Source organism: Colossoma macropomum, unplaced genomic scaffold (genome assembly GCF_904425465.1).
Source record: "Colossoma macropomum unplaced genomic scaffold, Colossoma_macropomum, whole genome shotgun sequence".
Lineage (NCBI taxonomy): Eukaryota > Metazoa > Chordata > Actinopteri > Characiformes > Serrasalmidae > Colossoma > Colossoma macropomum.
Genome location: NW_023495932.1, coordinates 435,001 through 460,082, shown reverse-complemented (window position 1 = coordinate 460,082; position 25,082 = coordinate 435,001). Strand labels below are relative to the sequence as shown.

The 25,082-nt window shown below is 40.7% G+C and overlaps 2 protein-coding genes across 2 annotated transcripts in view; both read left to right on the top strand.

The window, feature by feature from the left end:
• The first annotated feature begins 12,362 nt into the window (after positions 1-12,362).
• nop10 (NOP10 ribonucleoprotein homolog (yeast)) lies at positions 12,363-14,474 on the top strand. The gene is made up of 2 exons (XM_036564076.1): positions 12,363-12,608; positions 14,075-14,474. The coding sequence occupies exons 1-2, from the start codon at positions 12,555-12,557 to the stop codon at positions 14,213-14,215; spliced, it is 195 nt and encodes a 64-aa protein (XP_036419969.1). The 5' UTR covers positions 12,363-12,554; the 3' UTR covers positions 14,216-14,474.
• Positions 14,475-14,591: 117 nt separating this feature from the next.
• The window catches only part of LOC118803603 (solute carrier family 12 member 6-like), a 32,879-nt gene continuing 22,388 nt past the window's right edge, over positions 14,592-25,082 (top strand). The window contains exons 1-4 of the mRNA XM_036564075.1: positions 14,592-14,707; positions 16,555-17,413; positions 23,533-23,627; positions 25,021-25,082. The exon at positions 25,021-25,082 is cut by the window's right edge and continues 67 nt beyond it. Of these exons, the coding sequence (XP_036419968.1) occupies positions 17,197-17,413; positions 23,533-23,627; positions 25,021-25,082 (374 nt within the window). The 5' untranslated portion in view covers positions 14,592-14,707; positions 16,555-17,196. The remainder of the gene's footprint in view (positions 14,708-16,554; positions 17,414-23,532; positions 23,628-25,020) is intronic.

Below are 25,082 nucleotides of genomic sequence, written 5' to 3'. Positions count from 1 at the left end.
GAAAACTGATCGGGATGTTTGTGCCTTCATCTTGCCTTCCTTTTTTGCATTTTTCTCAGTCTGTCACTCCACCTCTCTTGAATTCCCTCCTTCTTTTTTTGCCCTTTATTTCCTCTGCTTTTCTTTCCAGCATCTCTTTTACCTCCTTGTCCTTTTTGTCTGTTTACGATTGGAATATCACACCTTCCACTCTGCCTTTCTCCCCCTTTCTTCTCTCCCTCCGTTTTCTCGCGAAGGACAGAACTGGAACAGGCTGACCCCTGCTGACCTCTGTTTTGTCTGTGAGTCACAGGTGTTGCTCTAGATCCCCTTTTTAATGTCCGTCTTAGTGTTTTTGAGCTTGATGGTGTGTCATTGGCATCTGCAGACCAATTGGATGGATTTGCAACTTGAAATTGAGACCCTGACCTCAATTTTTCTGTCTGTTTTTGCTTCTTTATTGGAAGGCTCCCCAAGCGTCTCTCGCTGCGTGCCCTTTTTGGCCTTGTTGGGCTTTCCACCGTTTCTTTTTGCCCATCATTTTTTCTCTCTTTTCTTTGTCTGGATTGAGGGGTGGCCAGAACCTTGCTCTTTCTCAAGGACCTGCTCCAAGCTTGGCTCTTAAGCCCCCTATACAGCCTTCTACTCTGTTGATGATTCTCAAGGTCCTTCCGCTCACAGGTCAGGCCTGTGGTACCCTTTGCTATTTCTTTTCTTATCTTCCTCGTTTGTGTTTCCATCTCACCCTGTATCATCCTCTTTCTTCTCATGGCCACTTCTTGATGTTTCTGCTCTCTCACTGCCAGTGTTCTCAGAGACCCAGGACTCCTCCTAATTGTGCGTCTTTCGGCATCGTTCTTGGCTTTATCCCTCTCTTCCTTCACAAACCTCTTGCTGATGGCCTCATCCATTTTCTTTCCTTCCTTCCCTCTCTTTTCCATCTGGAGCAGTCGGGATGCAGTGCAGCTGCTGATTTGCTTCTTCGCCCTTATACTTGCTTGATTTTGCCTTTTGACTCTGTCATACCTACTCCTCCTGTCTCTTTTCTTATTCTTAGTTGTTTCCTTTGACTTATCCTTGACTGCAATGCTAATACCAAGCACAGAAGCACTTCTTAATCTTCTCTCACACCTGTCAGAATCTTTTCCTTCTAATGCATCTGAGCTCAGTTCCCTGTCCTTTATTTTAGCCAGCTCTTCTGCTGTTGCCTCAGCCACCAATGCACCACAGCACCTCGTTCCTCTAGCCCTGTTCAGCTGTGTGGACTCTTCAGTCCTCACTTTCCCCTTTTTTGCTCTCTCGCTGCTGCATGTCATGATTTTTGCTACCTCTTCCGTGTCTACTGCCAGCTTTTCTGTTCTTTTCCTCTTAACTAAGTTTGCAACAAAGCTCCTTGTTATTCTTGGTATATCTACAAGCCTGTCTATAGGAATCTGCCTGCTCTGAATTTCCTCCACTAGTGCAGAGTCAAAGCTTCCTGTCTGGATACCAGAACTAGAGTTGCTCATTTTTGAGGCTTTATTAGTCATTTTCCCTGCCTCTACCTGGTGATAGCTTATGTTGACCTGGTTTTGTAACATAGGATTTCCAGCATTTGGTTTCTTTGTCTTCATTTTCACACTGGATGTTCCTGCTGCCTCATCAGATCGCAGTGAATCAAAGCTCCTTCTAGTATCCATTACAGAGCAATGATCAGACTTAATGTTTTTCTCTGGTTCTTTTTTGCTCAGCCTCTCTGATCTGCTTAGGGTTTGCATTTTCTCTTCATTTATCATTCTTTGCTGCTTTTCAGCAAGTATCTTTTTCACTTTGCACCTTCTTGTACTTCTAGTAACCTCATTTCTTTGGGTTTGGGTTGCCACTCCAATTTCAGCCACTTTCAGGTTTTGTCTTTTCACCACCCCTATTTTCTCACGTCTTAGACCTTTCATGATATCCATCTTTCTCTTGGGTTTGTTTCTCCGTATATCTGTAGATCTGTTTCGTCCTGTTTTATTTTGCACTCTCTCTTCTGCAGACTCAGTTTTTGTGCTTTTGCTACTAACATTCTTACTCTCAGATGATTCCTCTTTTAGATGTGAAGCTCCAACTTCCAAGTTAATGGTGGTCTTTGTTGCTTTCTCAATGGTGTTCTCTGTGAGATCGTCTTTTTTCATATCTCTATTTTCATTTTTGGGGCTGCATTTACATTCGCTCTGTCCTTTCTCAGTAATAACTGGAGCATTTTCCAATGTCAGTTCAGACTTTCTGGTCAGACTCGTTTTGTTTGTAACAAAGCTATCACCCACTCTCTTTCTCAGGCCCATCTTCTCCATCTCCCTGTTGGCAGTTCCTACCGTTTTCTCAATCTTTTGAGCTTTTGTTTTTGATCTGGTCATTCTTTCATTTGTTCCTCCATCATCACTTCTTGTTTTTTGGTCATCACATTTGTTTTCGTTTAGGATTTTCATTGGTTTTGACTGTATTTTATTTCTACTGGATAACGCCCCAGCATTTGTAGTGACCAGGCTCATACTATTTATGTTGCCTTTGTCTTGTTTATGTTGGCCAGTTTTGTGATCCAGGCGTAATTCTTCTGCACTCATGCATAAACTTTTCTCAGCTGTGGTCTTCTCCCCTGTTAATGTGTTCCCCTCCTCTACTGTTGTACTGAGCACTTCAGTTGTAATCTGTGTCACCTCAGCTGCCTGTTCGTTGTTTTGTACAAAGAGACACCCACGGCTTGCCACATATGTTTGCTGGCTTATGTTTGACATCATTCCCTTTATCCTATCGTCCACATCAGAAACCTTTATTTCATTGTCCTTTACAGTCAAAGTTCCCTCACTGTCTGTCTGACCGTTTATCTTGTTGATGACCTCTGCATCAGTCTCTGCCAGTTCCTTTCCCCCGGTATCCTCCACCATACCGGTAGGTACATTGTCCTCTGGGGAACTGTCTATCTCCATGCCTCCATCCACATATTCCTGAGGGATTTCAACTGCTACATCCTTCAAATATGTAGCCAGCTTGGGATCAACCTCATCTGAGGTGCTGTCCAGTTTCGTGGTTGAAAGCTCTGATTGTGTGTCCACATCCAAACACTCAGACACAGTTGATGTATTCACTAAATGGGTCGATGACTCCTCATGTGTATTGGGTGATCTCACAATTGGGTCTCTCGTTTTACCTGAATGATCTTCTGTTACAGGATCTTGTTTGGTAAACTCGTTTTGGGTGACTGCATCATCATGTTGAACTATATTTGGAGACAATTCACTTGTTGAAAATTCTGTCTTGGAGTCAATGACTGCACCTTCCTGTTGTGGTACGTTTGACTGTTTATCAGTCTGTGATGCTTCTTCACAGACTTGGTTGACCCCGGGGCTTGTCTCAGAGTCCTCTTGGGGTGTCTGTCTCTCAAGGGTAGCTATAGGGGCGAGAGGGCTCAGGGTTCTTAAAGGGTCTAGGCCTGAGCAAGAATGTGTGGAAATCAAAGTCACTTCCTCTAATTGTCCTGCCTCACAGTCAACAGAAACATCTGAGCTGTCTTTGTGTAGCAACTGGGCAGCTGAACATATCTGCTCAACTGCATCCTCCATCACAAGGAATGCTATATCTGTCCCATCGTTGTCGTCTTGTATGTCAGGCGTGTTTGCCATTATTTTCTGTTTCCCTATCACACATTCGTTTTCATGTTTTTCAGTGGTCTTCAGTTCATATACTATGGTTGTTTCAAAGAGCGAAGTTTCTCTAGCAACGGCAGAGTTAGATTTAACTTTTTGAGCGTTGGTTTCAATGGACTGAGAGGTGGATTGAGGATGATTCTGGGAACCAGAATCTGGGGTTTGCTGGCATGCTGCTGATGCTACGGAAACACCGTCGGGCACATCCTGTGAATTTTCCTAGAGAAGAGAAGATTTGTTATGTTCCTAAATACTACTGCAGTACTGCATAGAAATCAGAGAGCACTTTCTATTTAATTAATTTCCAGTCAAAATTGGGTCATTTATTTTGTTTAGCGTGAGGAAAAAACGCAAAGAAACATGTTTAACAAAAACCCAGAAACCTCAACAACTAAATGCAATATCAAATTAAGTATTTAATCAGTGTCCACCCATTGCTTGTATTACTGCTGTTCTTTTTCAGTAGACTTGTTTTCAGTATCTCAAAGACGTCTGTCCACACCTCTTAAGTTCAGTCTTAGAAGTTGGTTTTGCACTTTCTGCTTCTCATGATCCAAATAATCCCAAACACATTCAGAGATGTTGAGGCCTGGGGCCAGTCCATTGGGACTCATTCACCAACCGTGCTTATGAAGACCCATTCATGCAATTTTTACAGACATTCTGACATTCCCCAATGTTTTCTTATTTAAGATGTGTGCTTAAGTAAGAACAGAATCTACACACACTCAAGAGCATAAAGGTGTAAACAATCCTGCACTATAAGAACAGATCATGAATCTGACGTAGACTTTTCCTTAGGACCTTTCTCAAGAACAAATTAAAGGAAAAACGTAGGAAGATACTGGTTAATGAGGCCCACTGTTCTCAGAACACCAGCAGCTTCTTTGTTTGATGTGTCCGTCTCCTTTTCTCAGTGAGGTTCTTCTTGACAGCTACACATCCTTTCAGACCCATAGTGCTGAGTCGTCTTCTCGCAGTGGAAGGATGGACAGAAACACCCGTGAAACACCATCTTTTCTCCTCTCTCTCTGTGCTGTTTATCTGATGGGGACAGTTTTGGTGCTTCAGCAGGTCTTGCTGTTTGTTAGGAATCCCATTTTCTCAGCTCCGGTGTTAGAAACTGTTTTTCACTTCACTCAGAAACTTTTTTTTCTGTGACTCCCCTCGTTATGAAAGTGGACTATCTTATTCCCCTGAATAGTCAATCTCTATTTTGACTGGAAATTAATAAGTGATGGGTGGTCTCTGATTGTTGCATATTACTGTATTTCAAAAGAAAAGGATGATTTATAGAATATATGACATCAGAGAGGTCACTAACCAGATCTACTGGCTGCATCAGCATGTCTGTAGCATTTAAATCTGAAGACAGCAGAGAAGAGATATATGCCATGTCTATCTCAGCTTCAACCTGACAAAGAAGAATCGTGATAGGGATTAAATAACAGTGAGTCATGTGAGAAAATGTCTCACTTTACAAAGAAATACAAATATTTCTCCTCTAAGGAAGTGCAACTGTGGGACTTCTTTACCTCAGTTACAAACTTCTTCTGACTGCAAAGTTCATTAAGATACTCTGCGAACAATCCTTCCTCCTGATCACCATCATGCACCTCTTCCTCCTCTTTAGAACCTCCTTTGTTCTTTGTTTCTAGGGCTTCCATGATCTCGCCATACTCCCTCAGTGCCTCCTCAGCCAGGTCTTGAACATCCCTTCTCAATGTCTGGCCACCACAAGATGTTCTAGAACCACCTTTAGCTCCTCTACTGCCTGCACCACTTTTCCTCAGATGGTAGCCTTCAAAGAGAGAGAAGGGGTTCTGTTTTCAAGGGGTTGTGTTTCTTAAGCTTACCATATTTTTAATTACACATCATATTTTTCCAAAGTAAATAATGCTAAAGAAAACAAGCCTAACTGACGATCATTCTTCGTTAACTTCTGACCTGTGGACTTGACAGATTGTTCATGTTTTAGAGTTGGAATCTGCTGGTGGTTTGCGGTCTCCTGAATGGCTCTTGCCTCTTCGTCCGCTCTTTGGCATTTCAGTTTCTCCTCTTCAAAATCCATGAACCTGAAGGAGCACACACGTCTATAGGCACTTTGTGCAATCAAAGGTTTCACCCCCTCATAAGTACACTCCCAAACACTGACCCAAAACCCTACTTTGAATGGTTCATCAGTTACATTTATGACTAAAATGGTCTATTGAAACTTCATGATACATATCATCGCTGTCCAAAGAAAAACAAGTATCTCCAAAATAGTAACTTTACAGGAGAAGGCAAAAACACTCTTACCTTTCAATGCAAGATAATATAAAGAGATTTTATTACAAGTGATTTTAGAGCTTTTCTACTGGCCCATTCATCATGAAATTTTCACAGAACGTAAAGGACAGCTGGTGTGTTGAAATTATGAACTAAAAAAAAAATGACAAAAATGGAGATTCACTGTTTTCTTTAGACAGCGACTATATTATATTTTGTTAGATAAGCTCTGAGTAGCACATTTTAGGACTGGGTATTGTTCAAAACGTTTCAGTGCTAATACCAATACTGATATTTAAACTTTTACACTGATTGCTTAACAATTGTTTTATGTTTTTGTGGTGTGCACCCGTCCACTGGGCCAGAGCCGGCAGGAAGGGCGGGGGCAAAGCCTGATAAGGACGGCAGGGAGAGGAACACCGCAAGTGAGGAGGGGGGGCAGTGAGGCCACATTAATTGGCCTCACTTTTGATCTGGGCAGACGATCTGCGAGCGGGGGGCGGTGAGAGGGGGGCTCCTGCCCCCACGCATACTGAGGGCTGCTGCTCTGCCAGCAGGCTCCTGACCATCTGACAGGTCGCCACCTGCTGTTCCTCAAGCTGCTTCCAGCGCTTTTCAGCGTCCTGGAAAACAGCCTGCTGCTCCCTCTAGCCGGCCAGGTGCAGGTGGATGAGGGTCCTGATGGCCTCCTCTTCTGCCGCGGAGACTCCCTCAGTGTGTTGGCATCCTCCTCCTGGGTTTCAACACCAATGTAGGTGTGGTGTTGGAGGCAGGATTCAGTGTTGCAGCAGCCATTATTTTAATTTTCACTCACCAAACAAACACAACAACCAAACAAAGCCAAACCTGTGCTGGCCACTTTTCAGTGGCTTAAGCTACAGACTTTTCAGTTCTTTTCAGGCTAAGCTTTTCAGCTCTTCAGTCCTCTGCTGCTGCTGCTCGTCAATCTCTCTCACTCTATGCGTCCACCATCGCGGCCTGGTGGACGGGCGCACGCCACGGTTTTCTTTGGAATTACAAACCAAGAGTGGATGTGGCATCTACCAGAAATGAGTGATTGGTGCTGGAAGTTGGTATATTTAGGGAATTATGTTAATAACATTCATGCGCACTAAAAATGTTTGCGTAATTGTAATTATAACATTTGCCAGTCTAATTTTTAGAACAAACCTGTCCATGAATGCTGATTACTAACCACTAAAATTTGGTATCGAATGCCACGTTACTCTAATACTGCAGTAGTTCCGTTGGTACCATAACAGTACTCAATTTCGATTGAGCCCTACTCAAGCTTTATTACTAACTTCTGGGCTATGTGGTAATACTCCATGCGGTCAAAGTTAGAGTGCCTCTCCCATTCCGATACAGCCATTTTTACTGCTTCAGAGAAAGGTATTTCCGGACATTGAAGAGTGACCGAGCGAATTACTGGTCTGAAAGAAGAAGAAGGACAAAGGTATTGACAAGTGCTTTAGCAGTGTGACACTGTTATACTTTATTGCTTGAATTTAAATCAAAGTAAGTTGAATTCTGTGTATGATTCAGTCAGACTGTAGCATAATACTCACATGAAGAAGCAAGCCAAGGCCTCTGCATCAGGGCTGCTTGTGTAGACAGACTTTGCTACCTCGCAGTATATCTGCCACAACCTGTAGTTTTCATACAGCTTCTGAGAGTGGCTATGCCCATCACATGTCGACTGTACCACAGAGGGCTGCTCAAGACCATCTAGCTGTAATGGACCATGAGTGTTTGGATGAGCTAAGTGACTGCTAATATTTGTTTGAAGGTGTGGGGAAATGGAGAGTGGGTCCTTGTAGCATAACGGAGGGTTAAAATGAGGCACCAATACTGATGAGCTACTGTTAAGGTTTATCTGAGGCACGAGAGGCGCCCAGTTATCAATTGCAATGCTTGCTGGGATAAGCCTCATATCAGAAATAAAAGGGTATGGCAGGGGCTGAAGGCATGGCTGGAAGCAGACAGATGCCAACTGATTATCTGGTTGCACACAGTTGACATCAAGCGGTAGGACTAGTGGAAGGTAAGGAGGCCTGACGAGTTGGACTGGTTGTGGGTCTGAATCAAACAAAACTGGTGTCTGACAGGCATTAGAATGGGGTTTAGTTGAGTGGTATCGGGAAAAGGAAGGTGCACGTAAATGCCGTGGTGGTCCTGAAAGGTCCTGAAAAGTCCCAGCACCAAGCCTCAGAGGCTGAACTGATGTAGACAGCAGCTGCAGTCCTCTTGCTGATACTAGATCAGTGTCATCTAGAGGCTCAGACTGTCCAAGGTGTGGTTGAGAAATGACATGCTGTGCTGGCTTCAGGTTATCTTTAAATGCCAGCACGGCAGCCTTCTCTGTGGGCTCGAAGCAGGGAAGTGGAAAAGAATGGCCCAGTCCAGCTGTACTAGAATGCCCTTGATCATATTCCTGCAGCCATACATTTGGCTCTGACTGCAGCTGAACCGGAACAGAATATTCTGGAATCAGATGAGCTGTTTGCAGGCATGCAAGATCATTTTCATGTGCTTGCACAGACGGCTGAGATCGCATTTGAAATGAAACGAGCTCAGCAGAGTTGAGAATGTTCTCTATATGCCTTGATTTCACATCAGCGTTCTTTAATATTTCAGAAAAAGCTGAAAGAGATGTAGAATCACTGTCAGGTATAGTCACTGGAGCATTTTTTGTCTGCCTTGATAGGTCTTCAGGTAGGGCAGCATGTGTCTGGATCACACCAGTCTCACCATCGAAAACAATGTCCTCAAAAGGAAGACGGGGAGGAGAGTGGTTTAGCCAAGGTGAAACTACAGGTCTCGGTTTCTCTTCACAAAGTGGTTCACAAGGTTCTAAAGGCATATTATTTATGAAAGGATCTTCTGGGGTCCATTCAGCAACTGCTGGCTCCGGCGCATTCGTCTTTGAAAGGTCATAAGGTGACAGAAGAGTAGAGGCCGCTAATTCAGGAGCGCTGTTTGGTCTCAGGTGAGTTTCCTGTTTAGTCCCAGATGATTCCAAGTCAAAAGCAACAACAGGATCCTCTTTGAACAGTTTACTGCCATCGTCTAATGAGTTTGGTTCTTCTGTTCTACCCCATCTATGCTCTTTAGGAGGAGAGAAGGTGGTCCGCTCCATCAGTGAGGTCTACAGGTCACACAACTGTGTTAATATGCTCTTTGACGGAAACAAAATCTGTAACCAAGAGTGAAAGAGATGGAGCTTATAAAAAAGAAGTATAATCATGGGGAATGCAAGTCTGGTGTAGTATTTCCTTTAACAAAGCAGCAGCTGATTGGGTTATTTAAAATGTTTCAGGTTTGAGGCTTTGAGAACAAATTATCTGAAATCTTTTCAGAATAAAATCACACACATTCCTGGTAATATAATACTGTCAGAAATGATTAGCTGCATTGATCTTTAAATTGAACAGCTTAAGCTGCAACTACTTAGTTATAATCAGTTATAAATATGTAGCATAGGCTTCTACAGTCTACAATAGCTCCCTATTGTATTTGCACACTGACAAATAACCGGCCAGCTCACTACATACCTTTTGATATGTATTTCACCAGCATCAGAGGGTCATGATCAGTTATATTACCATCGTACTTAAATAAACATTGTTCAAAATTTACTAATATTTTCAAATGATAATACTTTTCGTATCGCTGCTGTCGGAAGAAAACATTGTATCTCCAAAATGGTAACTTTACAGGAGAAGGAAAAAACTTACTTTACTTTTAATGGAAGTCAAAGGACATTCAAGTCAATTTGGGTCATTTCTGTTGGTCCATTCTTCATGAAATTTACACACAATATAAAGAGCAACAGGCATTTTCAAACTATGTCAAAAACTGAAAAATGACAAAAATGGAGATGGGAGGTTTTCTTCTGACAGCAGCAATATACTGTAGTACATTTGTGAGGCAGTTCATCTAGTATCTACATTTTAGTCATTTGTCTTTAGTTCCAATTCCTTTTTTCTGTTCTTCAAACTACTTTGAATCTGTTCTCTGGGGTCAGCATCTGGAGTGGCTGTTGCTGTCACTTTCCAGCTTTAACATAACATTTTTAATTCTAAAATATCACAGAACTACAGGAAGAGCGCCTAACAAACTATGAAATATCAAACCTTAGTGTGGTAATTTATGGCCTCCTACACTCACAGATACTAGATGTACTGAAAGGTTCTACCGCATTTCTACCTATTGGGCCTGGGAAGCAGTAAATGTATTAACAGTTAAAATATATGCATTTTAGGGAACCTTTAAGTTTTTTTCTATCCTATTTACACGTCAACCTACGTAGGCCCTAAGGTGACATGGTGATTATTTTTTAATAAGGTGTGCCCATGAATTAATATACTAAGGCCACGAGCCAAGTTTCTCACAACTCATGGTCTCAATATAGTAATCTGAGGTCTCACTATACAAATTTGTGGTGTCAATATATTAAAATATGGCCCTAATATAGTAATTTGTGTCCTCAATATTTTAAATTGTGGCCTTAATACAGTATTTTGTGGTCTCAGTAAACTAATTTGTGGCCTCAATATATTAAATTGTGGCCTCAGTATAGTAATTTGTGGCTTCAGTGTAGTAATTTGTGGCTTCAGTGTAGTAATTCATGGCCCCTATCTTAATTTTTACCTCAATATATTAATTCATGGACTCAATATATTAATTTGTGGCCTTAATATATTGATTTTTTTATCTACACTTATCATTAGTAACTTGTGGCTTCAGTGTAGTGATTACTTGCTTCTATTTTAATTTGTTACCTCAATATATTAATTCATGGACTCAATATAATAATTTGTGGCCTTAATATATTAATTCCTGGTCTAAATGTATCATTTGTGGCCTAAACATAGTAATTGGTGGTCCTGAGATAGTAATTTGTAGTTTTAATATAGTAATTTAAGGTGTCAATATACTAATTTGTGGCATCAATGTATTAAAACATGGCCCTAATATAGTCATTTGTGGCCTCAATATATTCAGTTGTGGCCTTAAAATAGTAATTCGTGACTTTGTATTATTTATAATAATGTATTAATTCGTGGACTCAATATATTAATTTGTGGCCTCAATCTGCTCATTTGTGAACTCAATACAGTAATTTGTGGCCTCAATGTATTAATTTGTGGCTTTAATATAGTCTCATGGCCTCAATATATTCATTCATGGACTCAGTACATTAATTTGTGGTCTCCGCATAGTAATTTGTGGCTTCACTGAAGTAATTCATGGCCTCTATCTTAATTGGTTACTTCAATATGTTAATTCATGAACGTATTATATTAATTTGTTGTCCTGAGAGAGTAATTTGTAGTCTTAATATACTAATTTGAGGTCTCGATATAGTAATTTGAGGTCTCAATATACTAAAATTGTGGCACCAATATATTAAAATGTGGCCCTAATATAGTCATTTGTGGTCTCCATATACTAATTTGTGGCCTCATTATATTAATTTGTGGCTTTAATATAGTCTCATGGCCTCAATATATTCATTTGTGGACTCAGTATATTAATTTGTGGCCAAGCCTTATTAAAAAACAATCACCATGTCACATATAAGTTACCTCTAATCAAAGATTTCCTTTTAAGATAAGACAAGATAATCCTTTATTAGTCACACAACGGGAAAAGTAAAAATACGCTAGAAAATATAAACTCTATCCTTCACAAAGATTAACGATATAAAGTATTATAAATAAATAATGCTACATTATTTATCTTTGGGTCGCTGTTCTGTTGAAGTAATAACATTTTACCGTATTTATTCTTATATATTATGTTTACTGCACGGTGTCGGGCTCCTTTACCCACCTCTGAAAGCACAGGTCAACCACGGAACACATGCAGTAATGAGGCTCTTAATTTTCAGTCAGCCGAGCGTTAGCAGTCCGGGCTACTCGGTGGTTGTATCAGTTAACTTTCGAAAACAAACAGACGTAACGTAAACATTCTGGACAGGCAAAAACACTTTATTAAAAACAGCAACGCCCGTTTAATGCATGGTATTAAAACAGTTAACCGGCTTCATATTCGCCAGCTTCTTGTTCGAATTGCCCCGTTCCACCTTAAATGGTGCAGCAGTTACATTCCGGCGATTATTTAAGGTGGAACGGAAAAATTCGAACAAGAAGCTCGCTATTAAGACGCTATTTATTAGCATTTTTTGGCATTGCAAATTTCCTTGGCCGGGAATTCAGTTTTGACAAGTACACAATGTTCTTAAACATGTTAAAAAATAAAATCTGAAATGTGAAAATTCTAACTTCGACCTTTAAAAGTATTTTATCGTGTCAGGATTTCAGTTCTCGCTAGTTAGCATGCTCGGCCTTTCCCAGTCCATGACGGCAGAGGGCAGTCGCTCTTCAGGGCCGATTAGTTTACGAAGAACTCCATTTCCCATCATCCTCCGCGTCTTTCAGCCGTCGGATATCCTCTGCGCTGAACGGAGGTGGCTTAAAGGACCTCGTGTGCTAGAAACGGCGCTGCTCTTTGAAAATTTGCTGTTTGTAACTCGATTTTTATCGAATTAAGCTGCTTTAAAGGTTTTGGCTCAGCCAGCCGTCACCGCAGACCACCAAACCAGCCGAATATTGGACTTCAGCTTCAGCCACCATGTTTCTGCAGTTCTATCTGAACGAGAACGGAGAGAGGGTTTACACACTGAAGGTGAGCCAGATCCGCTAGGATTGCTTTTTAATTGCCTTTTTATTTAGATATTTGTTATTATTTTTGTTTTCCGTTTTTTATTTTCTCTCTGGCAGTTCTGTGTATGGATGAAAGTGTTGAGATATGCAAAACTAATTAAACTGTTTACGCCTATGCTGTATAGAGCAGTAGCGTGTAAACGTTAAAGGGTAACTCCACCGATTTTTAAAAATCTCTGACTGATTCGGTCTTTGAGATGTAAACAAAGTGATTCAGAGTTGTTTTATGTGAAGTGGTTCATTGTAGAGAAACTTACAGACTCTGATTTATTTACAGTGGTGGTGATAGGAACCAGGGGTCGCCATATTTACAACACAAATATAGCCATTTGTTAACTATCTAAAACCGTCAGTGAACCTACACATGTATTCTGAGTGTTGGTATGTAATGTTAATGATGGTAAAATAGTCATAAATCTGAAAATAAACATTAATGGCTTACAATAAATGGATTAACAAGATGTTTTAAGCCAAAAACTTATCACAAAACTATCATAAAATAATGTCTTAGACATCGAGTAGCATATTAATAACCATTTCATGTAATAACTGTCTGTGAGGGAGGTTTTAAAGGTGGACATCTGGTTCCTATCGCCACCACTGTGAACAACTCTGACTCCAAGTTTCTGTAAAAAAGAGCCTTACACACCAAACCACTCTGAATGACACTGTTTGCATCTTAATCATTGCGTGTCAAATATGTCCATCATCAACTGGTACTTGTGATTCACTGTTATCTATCTGTTATCACTGTTATTAAGACTGTGATGTCTGTATTTTCTGTACAAATTGTGGTTAAAAACCTTGTTGGCCTTCTTTTCTAATAGTTGTACACACTTAAAATGATGCTTCATGGGTTCTTTTGTATAGAAAAAGGTTCTGAATAGAACCATGAACACATGATTAAAGGGTTCTTCACGTGGTGTAATGGGTCTTCAGACTGATGGAGAACGTGCTGTATAGAACCATTTTCAAAAAGGTTATGTATAGAACCAAAAGGGTTCTTGTATTACTACAATATTAAGTTTGTAACAATAGAAGAAACGTTTTTGGTGCTATATAGAACCCTTTTCAATAAAGGTCTTTATGGAACCATATACATCACATTCTTCATCAATCTGAAGAACGATTTCATGATGTAAAGAGCCGTTTAATCGAGTAAAGGGTTCTTTGAGTGTTAATGGTTCTATATAAAACCATTTTCTCTACTAAAGAAACTAAACTGAAGTGTTCGGTTTTGTTTTCTTTTTCCTTATATATGCATTTATTTATCTTCTGTTTGTCTTTTGTATCTTCTTTTTGTCGCAATTTTCATTTGTAGTAATAAACAGCATTTATCCAATTTAGTGAGTTTTCAAAGAACAGCTTTGTGATTGATTTTTTTTTTTTCATTGTTTATTTATTTGTTTATTCACTTCTCCATTTCAGAAGGTGGATCCAGAAGGCCGACCCACCAGCTCTGCACACCCGGCTCGGTTCTCCCCTGATGACAAGTTTTCCCGGCATCGAGTGACCATCAAGAAACGTTTCGGGCTTCTGCTGACCCAACAGCCACGACCTGTGCTGTGAAATGGACACAAAGCCATTATCGTGTGTGTGTGTGTGTGTGTGTGTGTGTGTGTGTGTGTGTGTGTGTGTGTGTGTGTTTGTATCCCCCTACCCAAAGACTGACCTGTGATACTGATGATATGGATTATTGTATTACTCTGTTCAGCATAATTTGATATGAACTACTTTTTTTAACATGATCACCCCTGCCCTGTACTGTGATTTGATACTTGTGCGCAGGAGCCTCACATTTACAATAAAACATTTGATTTTGCTGATATTCTGCGTGTCTGTGTGCGTGTTATCCTCACATAATGTAAAAGACTACATTACCCAAGCTGCATTTCGGCCACGTACGGAAAGCGAAAGGGCACACGCAGGACGGAAGCGCGCTGGAGTTCAGTTGAGACAGGAGGACGGGCGGTAACAACTCAACCATGAATGGATTTAATTTAGTTCAGCACATCCAGCTCAAGCACGGATTCCCTTGGACGTGAGGCAAGGTGGCACAAGGTAAATGTTCTAAAATGTTCTAATAAAACCCCTGTGTGTTTGTTTACGCTCAGGCGCTGTCACGAATGTAACGCTAGCCAGATGTGCTAATTCACTGTCGCCAAGTGACGACAGTCTCAAAGAAGTGGAGGGTTTAAAACGAAATAATTCAAACCAAGGAGTCAAAAAAGACGTAGTTAGCTTATTTGGAGAGCGGTCCGTGGAGCTTGGGTGGTCATTTTAGGCGCTAGCCTGCCGCTTGTCAATGTTAAACGAGGCTTTGGTCGGATTGTTGTTCGAATTTTCCCGTTCCACCTTAAATGGTGCCGCAGTTACGCTGGCGCGTGAGGCGTTCGTTAATTTTAAAATGTTTTAAAACGAACGTTCTTTTACAGCGTTTTCCTGCTTAAGGTGGAACGAGAAAATCCGTCTTCAGCCTCGTATAACGTTGCCCGCATCGCTGGCGCAGTGCACTTTCTGGTCACTGAACAGTCCGTCCCGGTGCTGTCAGTGTGAGTTTGCAGCCCCTGCATGCGCGAACTGTTCGCTCGTCCGTTAGGCATGAAAGCGGACACGGGCTCGAGCGACCGGTCGGATCCAGAAATCCTAATTGGCTTAATATGGATGCTAGCGGTGCTAGCTGCGTGATGCTAGCGTTAGCTACAGCAGGTGGCAACATCGACACGCTCGCTGCGGCTGAGTTATAACCGTTTATAAACGACTTGTCGGGGTTAGGAAATTATTTTTCACCTCGAAGGGTCGAAACGTCGAGACGAGACGCGCTCCGGTTTGATCCAGACAGGCCTTTTAGCTTTCATCAGCTTCTACGAAAAGTCTGATACGCTATCTGAAGGGCAGCCCCACCGATTTTTCCAAATTTCTGAATAAATCAGTCCTTGAGATGTAAACAGAGTCATTCAGAGTGGTTTGCTGTGAAATTGTTCACTGTAGAGACATCTTTATGTACAGTGGTGGTGATAGGAACCGGGGGTCAGCATGCCTACAGCACAAATATTGCCATTTTATTTATTCTTCAAAACCACCAGTGAACCTACGCGTGTTTTTGATATAATAGTGGTGATGATAAAATTGTCTTAAATCTGAAAATAAGTTTTCTTCGGGTGCTATTTTTCCGTACAACATCCTGCATGTACCTCTCCACTTAAAATAAATGGATTCAAATACATTTTAAGGCAAAGGTTTATTACAAAACTCATGTGAATCAGTGTCTTTGGCACTCGGGCACCGGAGCATTTCACGCCAAACCACTATGAATGGACTTGGTTGACATCTTAACTATTGAATTAGTCAGAAAATTTGAAAAATTGGTGGACTTCCCCTTTAACCCCATTTGGCCATAACGAAACCTTGCGCGCTTTCTCAAGAGTTTGAGGTGGCTTATTTATTATGTGAAGACCGGCCACACCCCACAAGAGAGATGCACACCCGAGAGCCGGGGCTGTCCGTGAGGAAAGCCGAGAAAATACGGGTAAATTGTACAAATTTGTGCCTCTTATGTGGTTTGACAACACGAACACGAGTCGTTGCCTCAGCCGGTTTGAACCGCCTTCGTAGAATGATTACATTAGATGTGCGCTGGTCACCTCTGGTTTATCTTGGTGTGTGAGTCGTTTAGCATGATGGATTCAAATTTAACACACTAAAACTAAACTACAGGGCACTGTTAGGCTGAATTAACTGAAGGTAGTGCACTCCTACTTTAAGTTCACGTTCCTGGCATAGTTTGAAAGGACATGAATGTCAGTCAGTTGCCTTGCCTTTGTTCCATATGGCCTTACTTACTGTATCCACCTTTCTCTTTCTCCCTGTTTTGTTTGCACACATACACACAACTTTTGTCACGTCAGCCTAATTTTCATTCCTGGAATTTGTATGAATAAGAGCACTTTAAATTTACATGACAAAAGTGGGCCCATATCATAGTTTAGTCAGCTTGCAGGGAGGGTTTACATTCTATGAAGGAAGGCATTGCCAACATATCTCTAAGAGTTAGTACCAGAATGTACAACCTGCTCCCTGAATATTCAACGAAAGCCATTTTTCTGACATATTCTCTATTTTTCCACTAGAAGACTACCTTGCGAATGTATAGAGCACTTTACTGAGAGCGTTTCTACCTCGGACCTTATATCAATCTCAAGTACAATTTCATTTTGGAACAGGGTAAAATTCCTCTTGATCTGTCTCATACTTCAGTCTAAGCTACAACACTTAATCGCCAGCGATTTCATACCTCTTTAGAAACTTGGTAACCTATAAGCCAAATTCTCAGCTGTTTTATAAGTATTTCGACCCATAAGCTATATCACGTCAAGGCTGTAGGATCCATCCATCCGTAAGAAAACAGGCGAGCATATCTAAAAACCTCTCTCACTCACTTTCGATGGAGACGTGCCGGCCCGGACCCGTTCCTGCCCACACAGTTAGCTGAGAGTGGACGGGTCGTCCCAGTGGTCACCCTGGCGGAACCCCAGCAGCCCCGGGAAGCCATGGCATCCTCAGTGCGCTTCACGGTCACTCCAACCAAAGCCGAGGATGTCCCAGGCCTCTCCGACACATCGCCCGACCTCAGTTCGCGCTCCAGTGGCCGGGTGCGCTTCGGCTCCCGGGAGAGTGTCAACCGCAGTGAGCCGCCCAGCGAAGTGTCCGGTGCGCTGACCACCACTGCTGGAGTGGACACCCCAGACCGCAGCCACATGGAACACGGTGAGTCAGAGGAGGTAGTTGTGGTGTTACTGGAGTTCTAGGTTTAAGTTTTGAGTGGTGGTAAAGGCCTTTCAGCTCTTTAAGTTCCTGCACTCTGAAAAAAGATGGTTCTTCAAGGGTTCTTTAGTAAAGTATCTGGTTCTGTATAGAACCTTGAACACTGAAAGAACCCTCTGCATGATTAAAGCATTCTTTGCATCATGAAATGGTTCTTCAGACTGACAGAAAATGTGCTGTAGATGGTTCTATATAGAACCTTTTTGAAAAAGGTTCTACATAGCACCCATCAGGGTTCTACTATTGTTGCACTGTCAAGCTTGTAACAATAGAAGAACCCTTTTGGGTGCTGGATAGAACCCTTATCAGAAAAATTCTATAGAACCGTCCATAGCACATTCATGCACATTTTCCATCATTCTGAAGAACCTGTTTGTGATACAAAGAACCCTTTAATCATGCAGAGGGTTCTTTGAGTGTTCTTGGTTCTATATCTTTTTTAAGAGTGTGGTAAAGGCTCATATTTCTCAGAGTGCTTGTTCTGTGAGAAAAGGAAAGGTTAATTTGCCAAACATCGCCACAGACAGTTGAGACTGAAACATAGCTGTAGTCGGTGTACTGCGATGGGTCTGATGCTCAATAACAATGACAACACGGCATATTGCTGTGTCTGTTAGTTTTGTTAATACAGTGAATGGTTTTGTTAATACATCGTCATGAGCACCGAGAACAATCGGTGTTCAGCAAATTAGGTCATTTACACATCACTTATTACTATCAGAGATGTTAAAACTATACACGTTGCATATTTCTAATGAGCTGAAATCTTGAATCTTGTCTGTAAACACTAAAATTACTGTTCCTCGTCAGGTGAAACTAATCCATCTTGCGCAGGGCTTTAGTTGGTGTATTAAGATGTTAGTATCTGTTAAAACTATGTTATAAAGGTAATTTTAGTGGAAATAACGAGAGCATGAGGAAGGCAGTACGAGTGAATCTATGTTGTGGTCAGTTATACTGATTAGATAGTGAAAATGTGCAGGCTGCATAAACTGGTCAGCAGTTAAGAGGTTTAGAAAAGGTTAATTGTATACAATATGGTCAAGCAGTTGGGGAAAGCTGTAATAAATGGTCATATTGGCTGGCCTTTTAAAGCTTTGCATATCTTTTAAAAGTCCTTCCCACATTTTCTCCCCATTTTCATGGACAATTTGAAATGCAGTCAGTCTCCACCCTGTTCTTCTGCCAGTCTGACATAGCCCAATACTTACGAAGCTACAAGCTACGTATGGCTCAGCTGGCATTCGAACTATAGGTCACAGATTTGTGTTCTTGTTGGGCTGCTGAGAAATAGTAACCATGTTATTGTAGTTCTCACATAATAAAAATGATATATTTTTTTAAATAGTAGTCTGTCAAAAAATAAAACTGACACAATATCAATGTTACCCCAGATACTCTTTAGTTTTAGAGTTTACCCAGTTTGCAGTGTGTAGACTACATTCAACTGCATTCGGGCTAAAGGAAAAATGATGTAAATAAATGTTTTCACCGAGATGTTCCTTTAAACCAGAATATCATGCCATAGCTGCTGTAGTTCATCAGCACCCATGGACATTTGTGCCTACACAACCAAATACCTCCCATCCCTTCCAGATGTTGATCAAGTGCATGAATGAAACAGAGTGTTGGGGGGGAAAAAAGAGAGATGGAGGGTGAATTGGAGAAGTGAATGCTGTTTCCAAAGCCTCTGGCGCTGCTTGGTCTTTTGTTTCATCTGTGTTATTTTTAGTCAGTTATGCATATATACAAAATTTGAGTTATCAGTGGACTCTTTCAGCTGAGCTGGTGAATGTGCCCTGATGCAAACACACACATGCTGACGGTCTAATGTTTTCAAGTACACACTGTACTTGGAAAAGAGAACATCCTGAAAGAAAGGGATTCATTGAATGTTTTGTATATATCATTTTGACATGAATGAGATAAATGACATTGGCATAATTATTGCCAAAAGTAAGCAAACTGAAAGACATGATTGTGTTTACGTAGTATGTTTCATTCATGTCGAAACTACAGTACTGTGCAGAAGTCAGAGACCGCCCCTTCATTTAATTCATTTCCGGAAATTATGTAGGTAGTTACGTACCGGTTATTCATTTTTCAGCATATGGAAAAAAAAAAAGAAAACATATATTCAACAGAGAGACTTTGCCTTTCGCCAAGCTGCCACTGTAAAGAAGAAGTTGTTCTTAATGACTAGTCTGGTTAAATAAAAAAACAAAACTTTAAAAAAAGAATTACACAACTACACAAGTCTAAAGAACCAAGTAGAATATCAAATATTTCAGTATTTACAGCGTCCACACTTGCCTTTATTACAGTTTCCATTTTTTTTGGGAGGCTCACTTCCAGTGCAAGTATGCAGGGATATTTTTCCACACCTCCAAAGTTTGTCAGCATTCTTGAGGGTTTCTCACACTAAAGGTCCGCGCATTGTTGATGTCACCAAAGTGTGGACTATCAGGTGGACTGCCGGGCTAAGGGCTGCATTTGAGACAGGGCTAGTTACACCTTTGTGAGCACCTTTTTTGGGAAGAGAAAGCTGCAACTCTGGTTTAACGCTAAAAGGAGGGAAGCCAGGAACACTAGTGTCACAGGCCGGCCCACCTAATCAAATGAGGAAAAATATTAGATAAGGTGATTTTTTCCAGATATTAAAATTGAGTCTTTTTTTGAGAGCTGTGATTTTGTAATGGCAAATCAAGATCATTATACACTTTGTATCGTTCATAAATATGCAAGGTATCTGTCAAGCAACCAGTTGCAAGCTGTACCTATTTCCTCAGCCCTCCAGTCACTGCTTAGCAACAATTGCTATCCGCCATAGCCTCAAGCATTCGAACGCTGTACCTGGGGAGCTGTAAAAGTGAGATCCTGTCCCTGACAATGTAGAATATATAATTTTCTATCCGTTTTCAAAGCCAAAAACAAAAACACGGTTGTTGTCTGTGGTACTTATAATGCTCTTTTACTACAGTAACTGAAATGGTCTGTGCTGAAATGCCAAAGCAGATGTCTACTTCTGCATCATCAGAGGTCAGACATAAAGGCCTCTAAACATTTTTCATGCTCAACGTGGCATCATGCTTTAGCCCAAGATGAGTTTGCTGTGTTGTTTTTCTTTGACCTCTGTCCAATTTTAACTTTGTTAATTCATCTTTATTGGGCAAAAGTGGTGCCTGTGGTTAGCAGGTTCATGCTTTATAATGTTGCAGTGTTGCTTGTGAGTATGAACTATGTATTCTCATTGATCTCGCTATTGTATGTTGCTATCTTGCTGTTGTTTTGTATCACCATTTAGTGTAAGCGTTGGAATAAACAAGGTGATGACTGCACTGCTGAAATCAGTAGGCATCTGGTTGATGTTATAACATTGCTGTACATAGCACGTTTGGAAATTGTATCTACCAAGCTGGTCTAACCATCTTTTTCACAGGCCTACCCAAAAATGTATTGCTGCTGAAATCACTGCAGTAGGTGCACAAATTAAATACTAAGATAATTGACACTATACTTAAGCTGGGCCTATGTGTCACGATATTTAGCCTGATTTTAACCTTTTGATGTATTTATACAATCTGCAGCAGTTCTCCAGGTCAGGAGCTCGATCGGAATCTGACAGCACAGATGATCTGGTAATCTGAGAAGAGACGCGTGTCAGTCTTTGGCCCTTCAGCATTTTCGAACATTTGATTTTTATGGCTCAAACTGTTCACTAATCCAGAAGTGTGAGATTGTCAGTATAAGTGAATGAGTGATTTAGGTAGCAGCCAAAAGAGAGCCAGGAGAAAGGAAAAAAAGGCAGAGACGTTCTTGCACTCCATCACTGAACCCAGGCAGAGACTCACTCTACTTACAAGAAGTGAGCTGCCTGTTTGTAAAATATTTTGATAATTTCTCCTCACTGTGAAATCTGTGTTTCTCACCCCATATTCATCCTCACTTTTTTGCTATGCACAAACAGCCTCGGTCTAGTTTAGCTTTGTTTGTATCAGGTGAAAACGGGGGGAGATTTAGTGTTTTGAGTGCTTTTTCGTAACCGAAACTCATTTGTCTCTCTCTCGTGACAAAAAAGATGAAATTCTGTGAAAGTCTGACGTCAGGTTTTTCAGCTGAATTTTTCTGTTCTATGCATTTTTTTCTGACACAAAAAAATAATAACTTGCACTTAGTGGCCATTCTGGCTGGTCTCTGACTGCACAATACACATGCACATAAATCCCCTGACAGTGTCTGTGTTTATGCATGTGTACACACAAAATGTACCGAGTGTGAGTTAATTATTTGCAGAAAGAGGAACTTCCATGGAGAAGAAGTTACAGCATTTGCATGTGCATGTCTGCACATGAGTGTGTGAACTAGTAAGGATGTGAATGTGTGTACGAGGGGAAGCGAGAGTAGCACTGTTGACACATTTGCTGAGGCTGATGAAACTGAAGTGTGATGGCGAAGCTGCTGTGGTAACAGTGTCTCTCTCAAACACTTACACACCCAGAAACTCACCTTGTAGGTGGCGGATGTTATCCAGCAGAGAGATTTCCTCTTGTTTCTTAATAACTAAGGGTATAACGGTTTCATGTATAGACCTCTGAAGTCATGCGTCATTCTGTAGTTGGTGTCATGCCCGTATTAGGGAAGTCGGGTCTAAGCAGAAATCTGGATCGACGAGAAAAAAAATGAATGTGTCTCTCACTTCTTGTGGTAAAAATGTTCTAAACCTGATACATTCTGTTCTGTGTATGACCCCAGTGTCAGTGGATTCCCTAAATTATGAGGTTACAAGCTTGTTATCGTAACAATAGAAGCACCCTTTTTGGTGCTATTTAGAACCATATACAACACATTCTCCACCAATCTGAAAAGCTGTTTCATGATGCAAAGAGCCTTCTAATCATGCAGAGGGTTTTATGAGAGTTTGTGGTTCTACATAGAACCATTTTCTTTACTATAATACCTTTGAAGAACCAGAAGAGTAGCTCAACCAGTTTGCACTGAAGTCTCTGTAGTTACTGAACAATGAGCCTTAGTATGTAATAAGCCTGGGATTTTAAGGGGTTAATACAGTTATATATTAACAGCAACAACACAAACTGTAGCTGAAAATGGCCAAAGCACTCTATCTGTCAAGTTTGAGAAAGTTTGCTTGTTTGCATGGGACATTTTGGTGAGGTTACCAGTCTTATGATGGTAGTTCAATGCCTAGTTTTGATGCATTAGCAATATTTGTATTTCGGCTATTTAGTGACCTCCAAATTCAGAGGATCCAATGACATTCACAGGGAAAATGTGCATATGGCACAATGTATTGCCTCTGGAACATTTAAGTTAACTACATGCGGCTCTTTTTAGAAATGGCATTCATGCTTGTCATAGAGAACACCTGCTTAGAACCAGAGTTCCTTATATGGGTGTGACGCAGACCACAGAGCTCAGTTCTGAGGGTCTCTCGTTTACTGTGGAAACCAGTCACTGATCAAAACTAGGCTTCTGGGTGTATCCTATTAAAATAGTAAGGGGGGGTGCAAATGACTAAAGTTGTGTATGAAGTCTGTGGGTTATAGGATATGGACGATTGCAAACCTGTTGCAGCAAACCTGTCATCCGCAGCAGTGGAATAAACCAGTTGTCAATTTCTTTGGAAACCCAGGCGATGAATGCTCATAGTTGATGTCCCAGTGTTCACAAAGTATACAACCCAAACTCCAATGAAGATACACCTTTAGAAACATTAGTGTGTGTTCAGGACACTTTTTTGGAAGAAATAGAGGCAAACACCATCGCCCTGCCCATGGAAAGGAACAACGACGTTATGCTATCACCATGGCAACCTTTACACGGTCGCATGCCACTGTTAGTGGTGTACCGCCGCTAACCACACCTATTCCAGCATCAAACATGTAAACACAGCAAAAACAAAAATGAAATAGAAATAGTGTTTATGGTGTTTAAGACATTTTTGACACATGAAATTTTGTTTATTGACCTCAGAAATAGTCGTTACACCTCAGTTGGTAACAGCTAACTCTCTCTCTCTCTCTCTCTCTCTCATTCACTCTCAGGTGATGGCAATGCCAAGATCTCCAGTGTGTATATCAATAACAGTCATGCTGTTGATGATGATGATTTCTATGATAGAAACCTGGCTCTGTTTGAGGTATGTGTAAGAGCACATTAACTACACCAACTGTTGTCATACTACTACTGTTCTAAGGTAAAATGGGATAAGATAAAAGGAATGTTCAGTAGTTTCAGAGCATCCGTGTGTGTATAATGCGGTGTATAAGGTTTAGGAGGTAGACATATAAACATATCGTCACTGTCCTAAGAAAAACAAGTATCATCAACATACTAACTTTACAGGAGAAGGCAAAAACACTCTTACCTTTCAATGTAAGTTAATGTAAAGATATTTATTCCAAGTGATTTTAGAGCATTTTTATTAGTCCATTCATCATGAAATTTTCATACAATGTTAAGGGGTATCTGGTGTGTTGAAATGATGTAGAAAAATAAAAATCGACAAGAATGGAGAATACATAGTTTTCTTTGGACAGCAATGAGATATAGAAAGGTGGAGTGGTTGGTTGTTCCACTTGTCATTATGAAAATCTATTAAATATTGCATGTAATGAAAATATTAGGAAAGCACCAGAAGTGAAGTGTCGATGTACATGTGCTCCTTTAATAGTCCTTGAGCTAATTTTTCCTTTTAATGGTACCTTTTAGCATGCATATAGTTTTGCATTTACAGTATTCAGCTTTTTTTAATGATGAGAAAAATCTCTGCTTTTCACAGTTCAGCTTCCAACCTAAGGAAAGCAGTTAGCTGAACATCTGCTGTGTTCCTTTACCCTTTTCCTTTTAGTTTGTCATTTTAGAAAAACATGCACATCAGCAGCTCTTTACTAAACCTGAAGCTGTGTCTTGTGTGTGTTGTTGCGAAGGCTTGTTAGTTAACTAATTTACCTAACGTGATTAGCATTCAAGTTAAGCTAATATGTTGGCTTGTGAAGCCAGTAAGCCTACTGAGCAAATAAGCTTCTTAACACCTTATTTGTTCTTATTTGAGTATGTTCCTTTATTAATGTATATACTTGTACTGACAAACAAACCTGACAAAGGTACACTGTAGAACAGTGTCAATATTGCAGACCGTTGTAATGTTTAATTACACGTTTAGGCATTCTTAAAACATAGTGTGTTGCATGATAAAGTATCATTGCTTACTAATACACCAAGCGGGTGAAGTCTTTATGCTATATAAATGGAACCGTAACTCCAAATCACTCACGAACTTTTCATTCAGACATTTAACAGAACTCATTAGTGCCGGATTATTATTGAGATCATTGGGCTAAGTAGTATAGAGCTGGCAGTTGCTTTAGTCGATTCAGAGTCCATTAAATAAGTGCTGTCTTTAGAATGACTTGACCCACAGGAGACACACTTGCAAGACTCTCTGTCTGTCTTTATCCTACTTAATACAGGTCAGTTACAGTACAAGGTAGTACTGTGATTTGTTATTCATGCACTCTCTCTATATGTAGGAAGAGATGGACACTCGTCCGAAGGTTTCCTCTCTTCTATCCCGTCTGGCCAACTACACCAA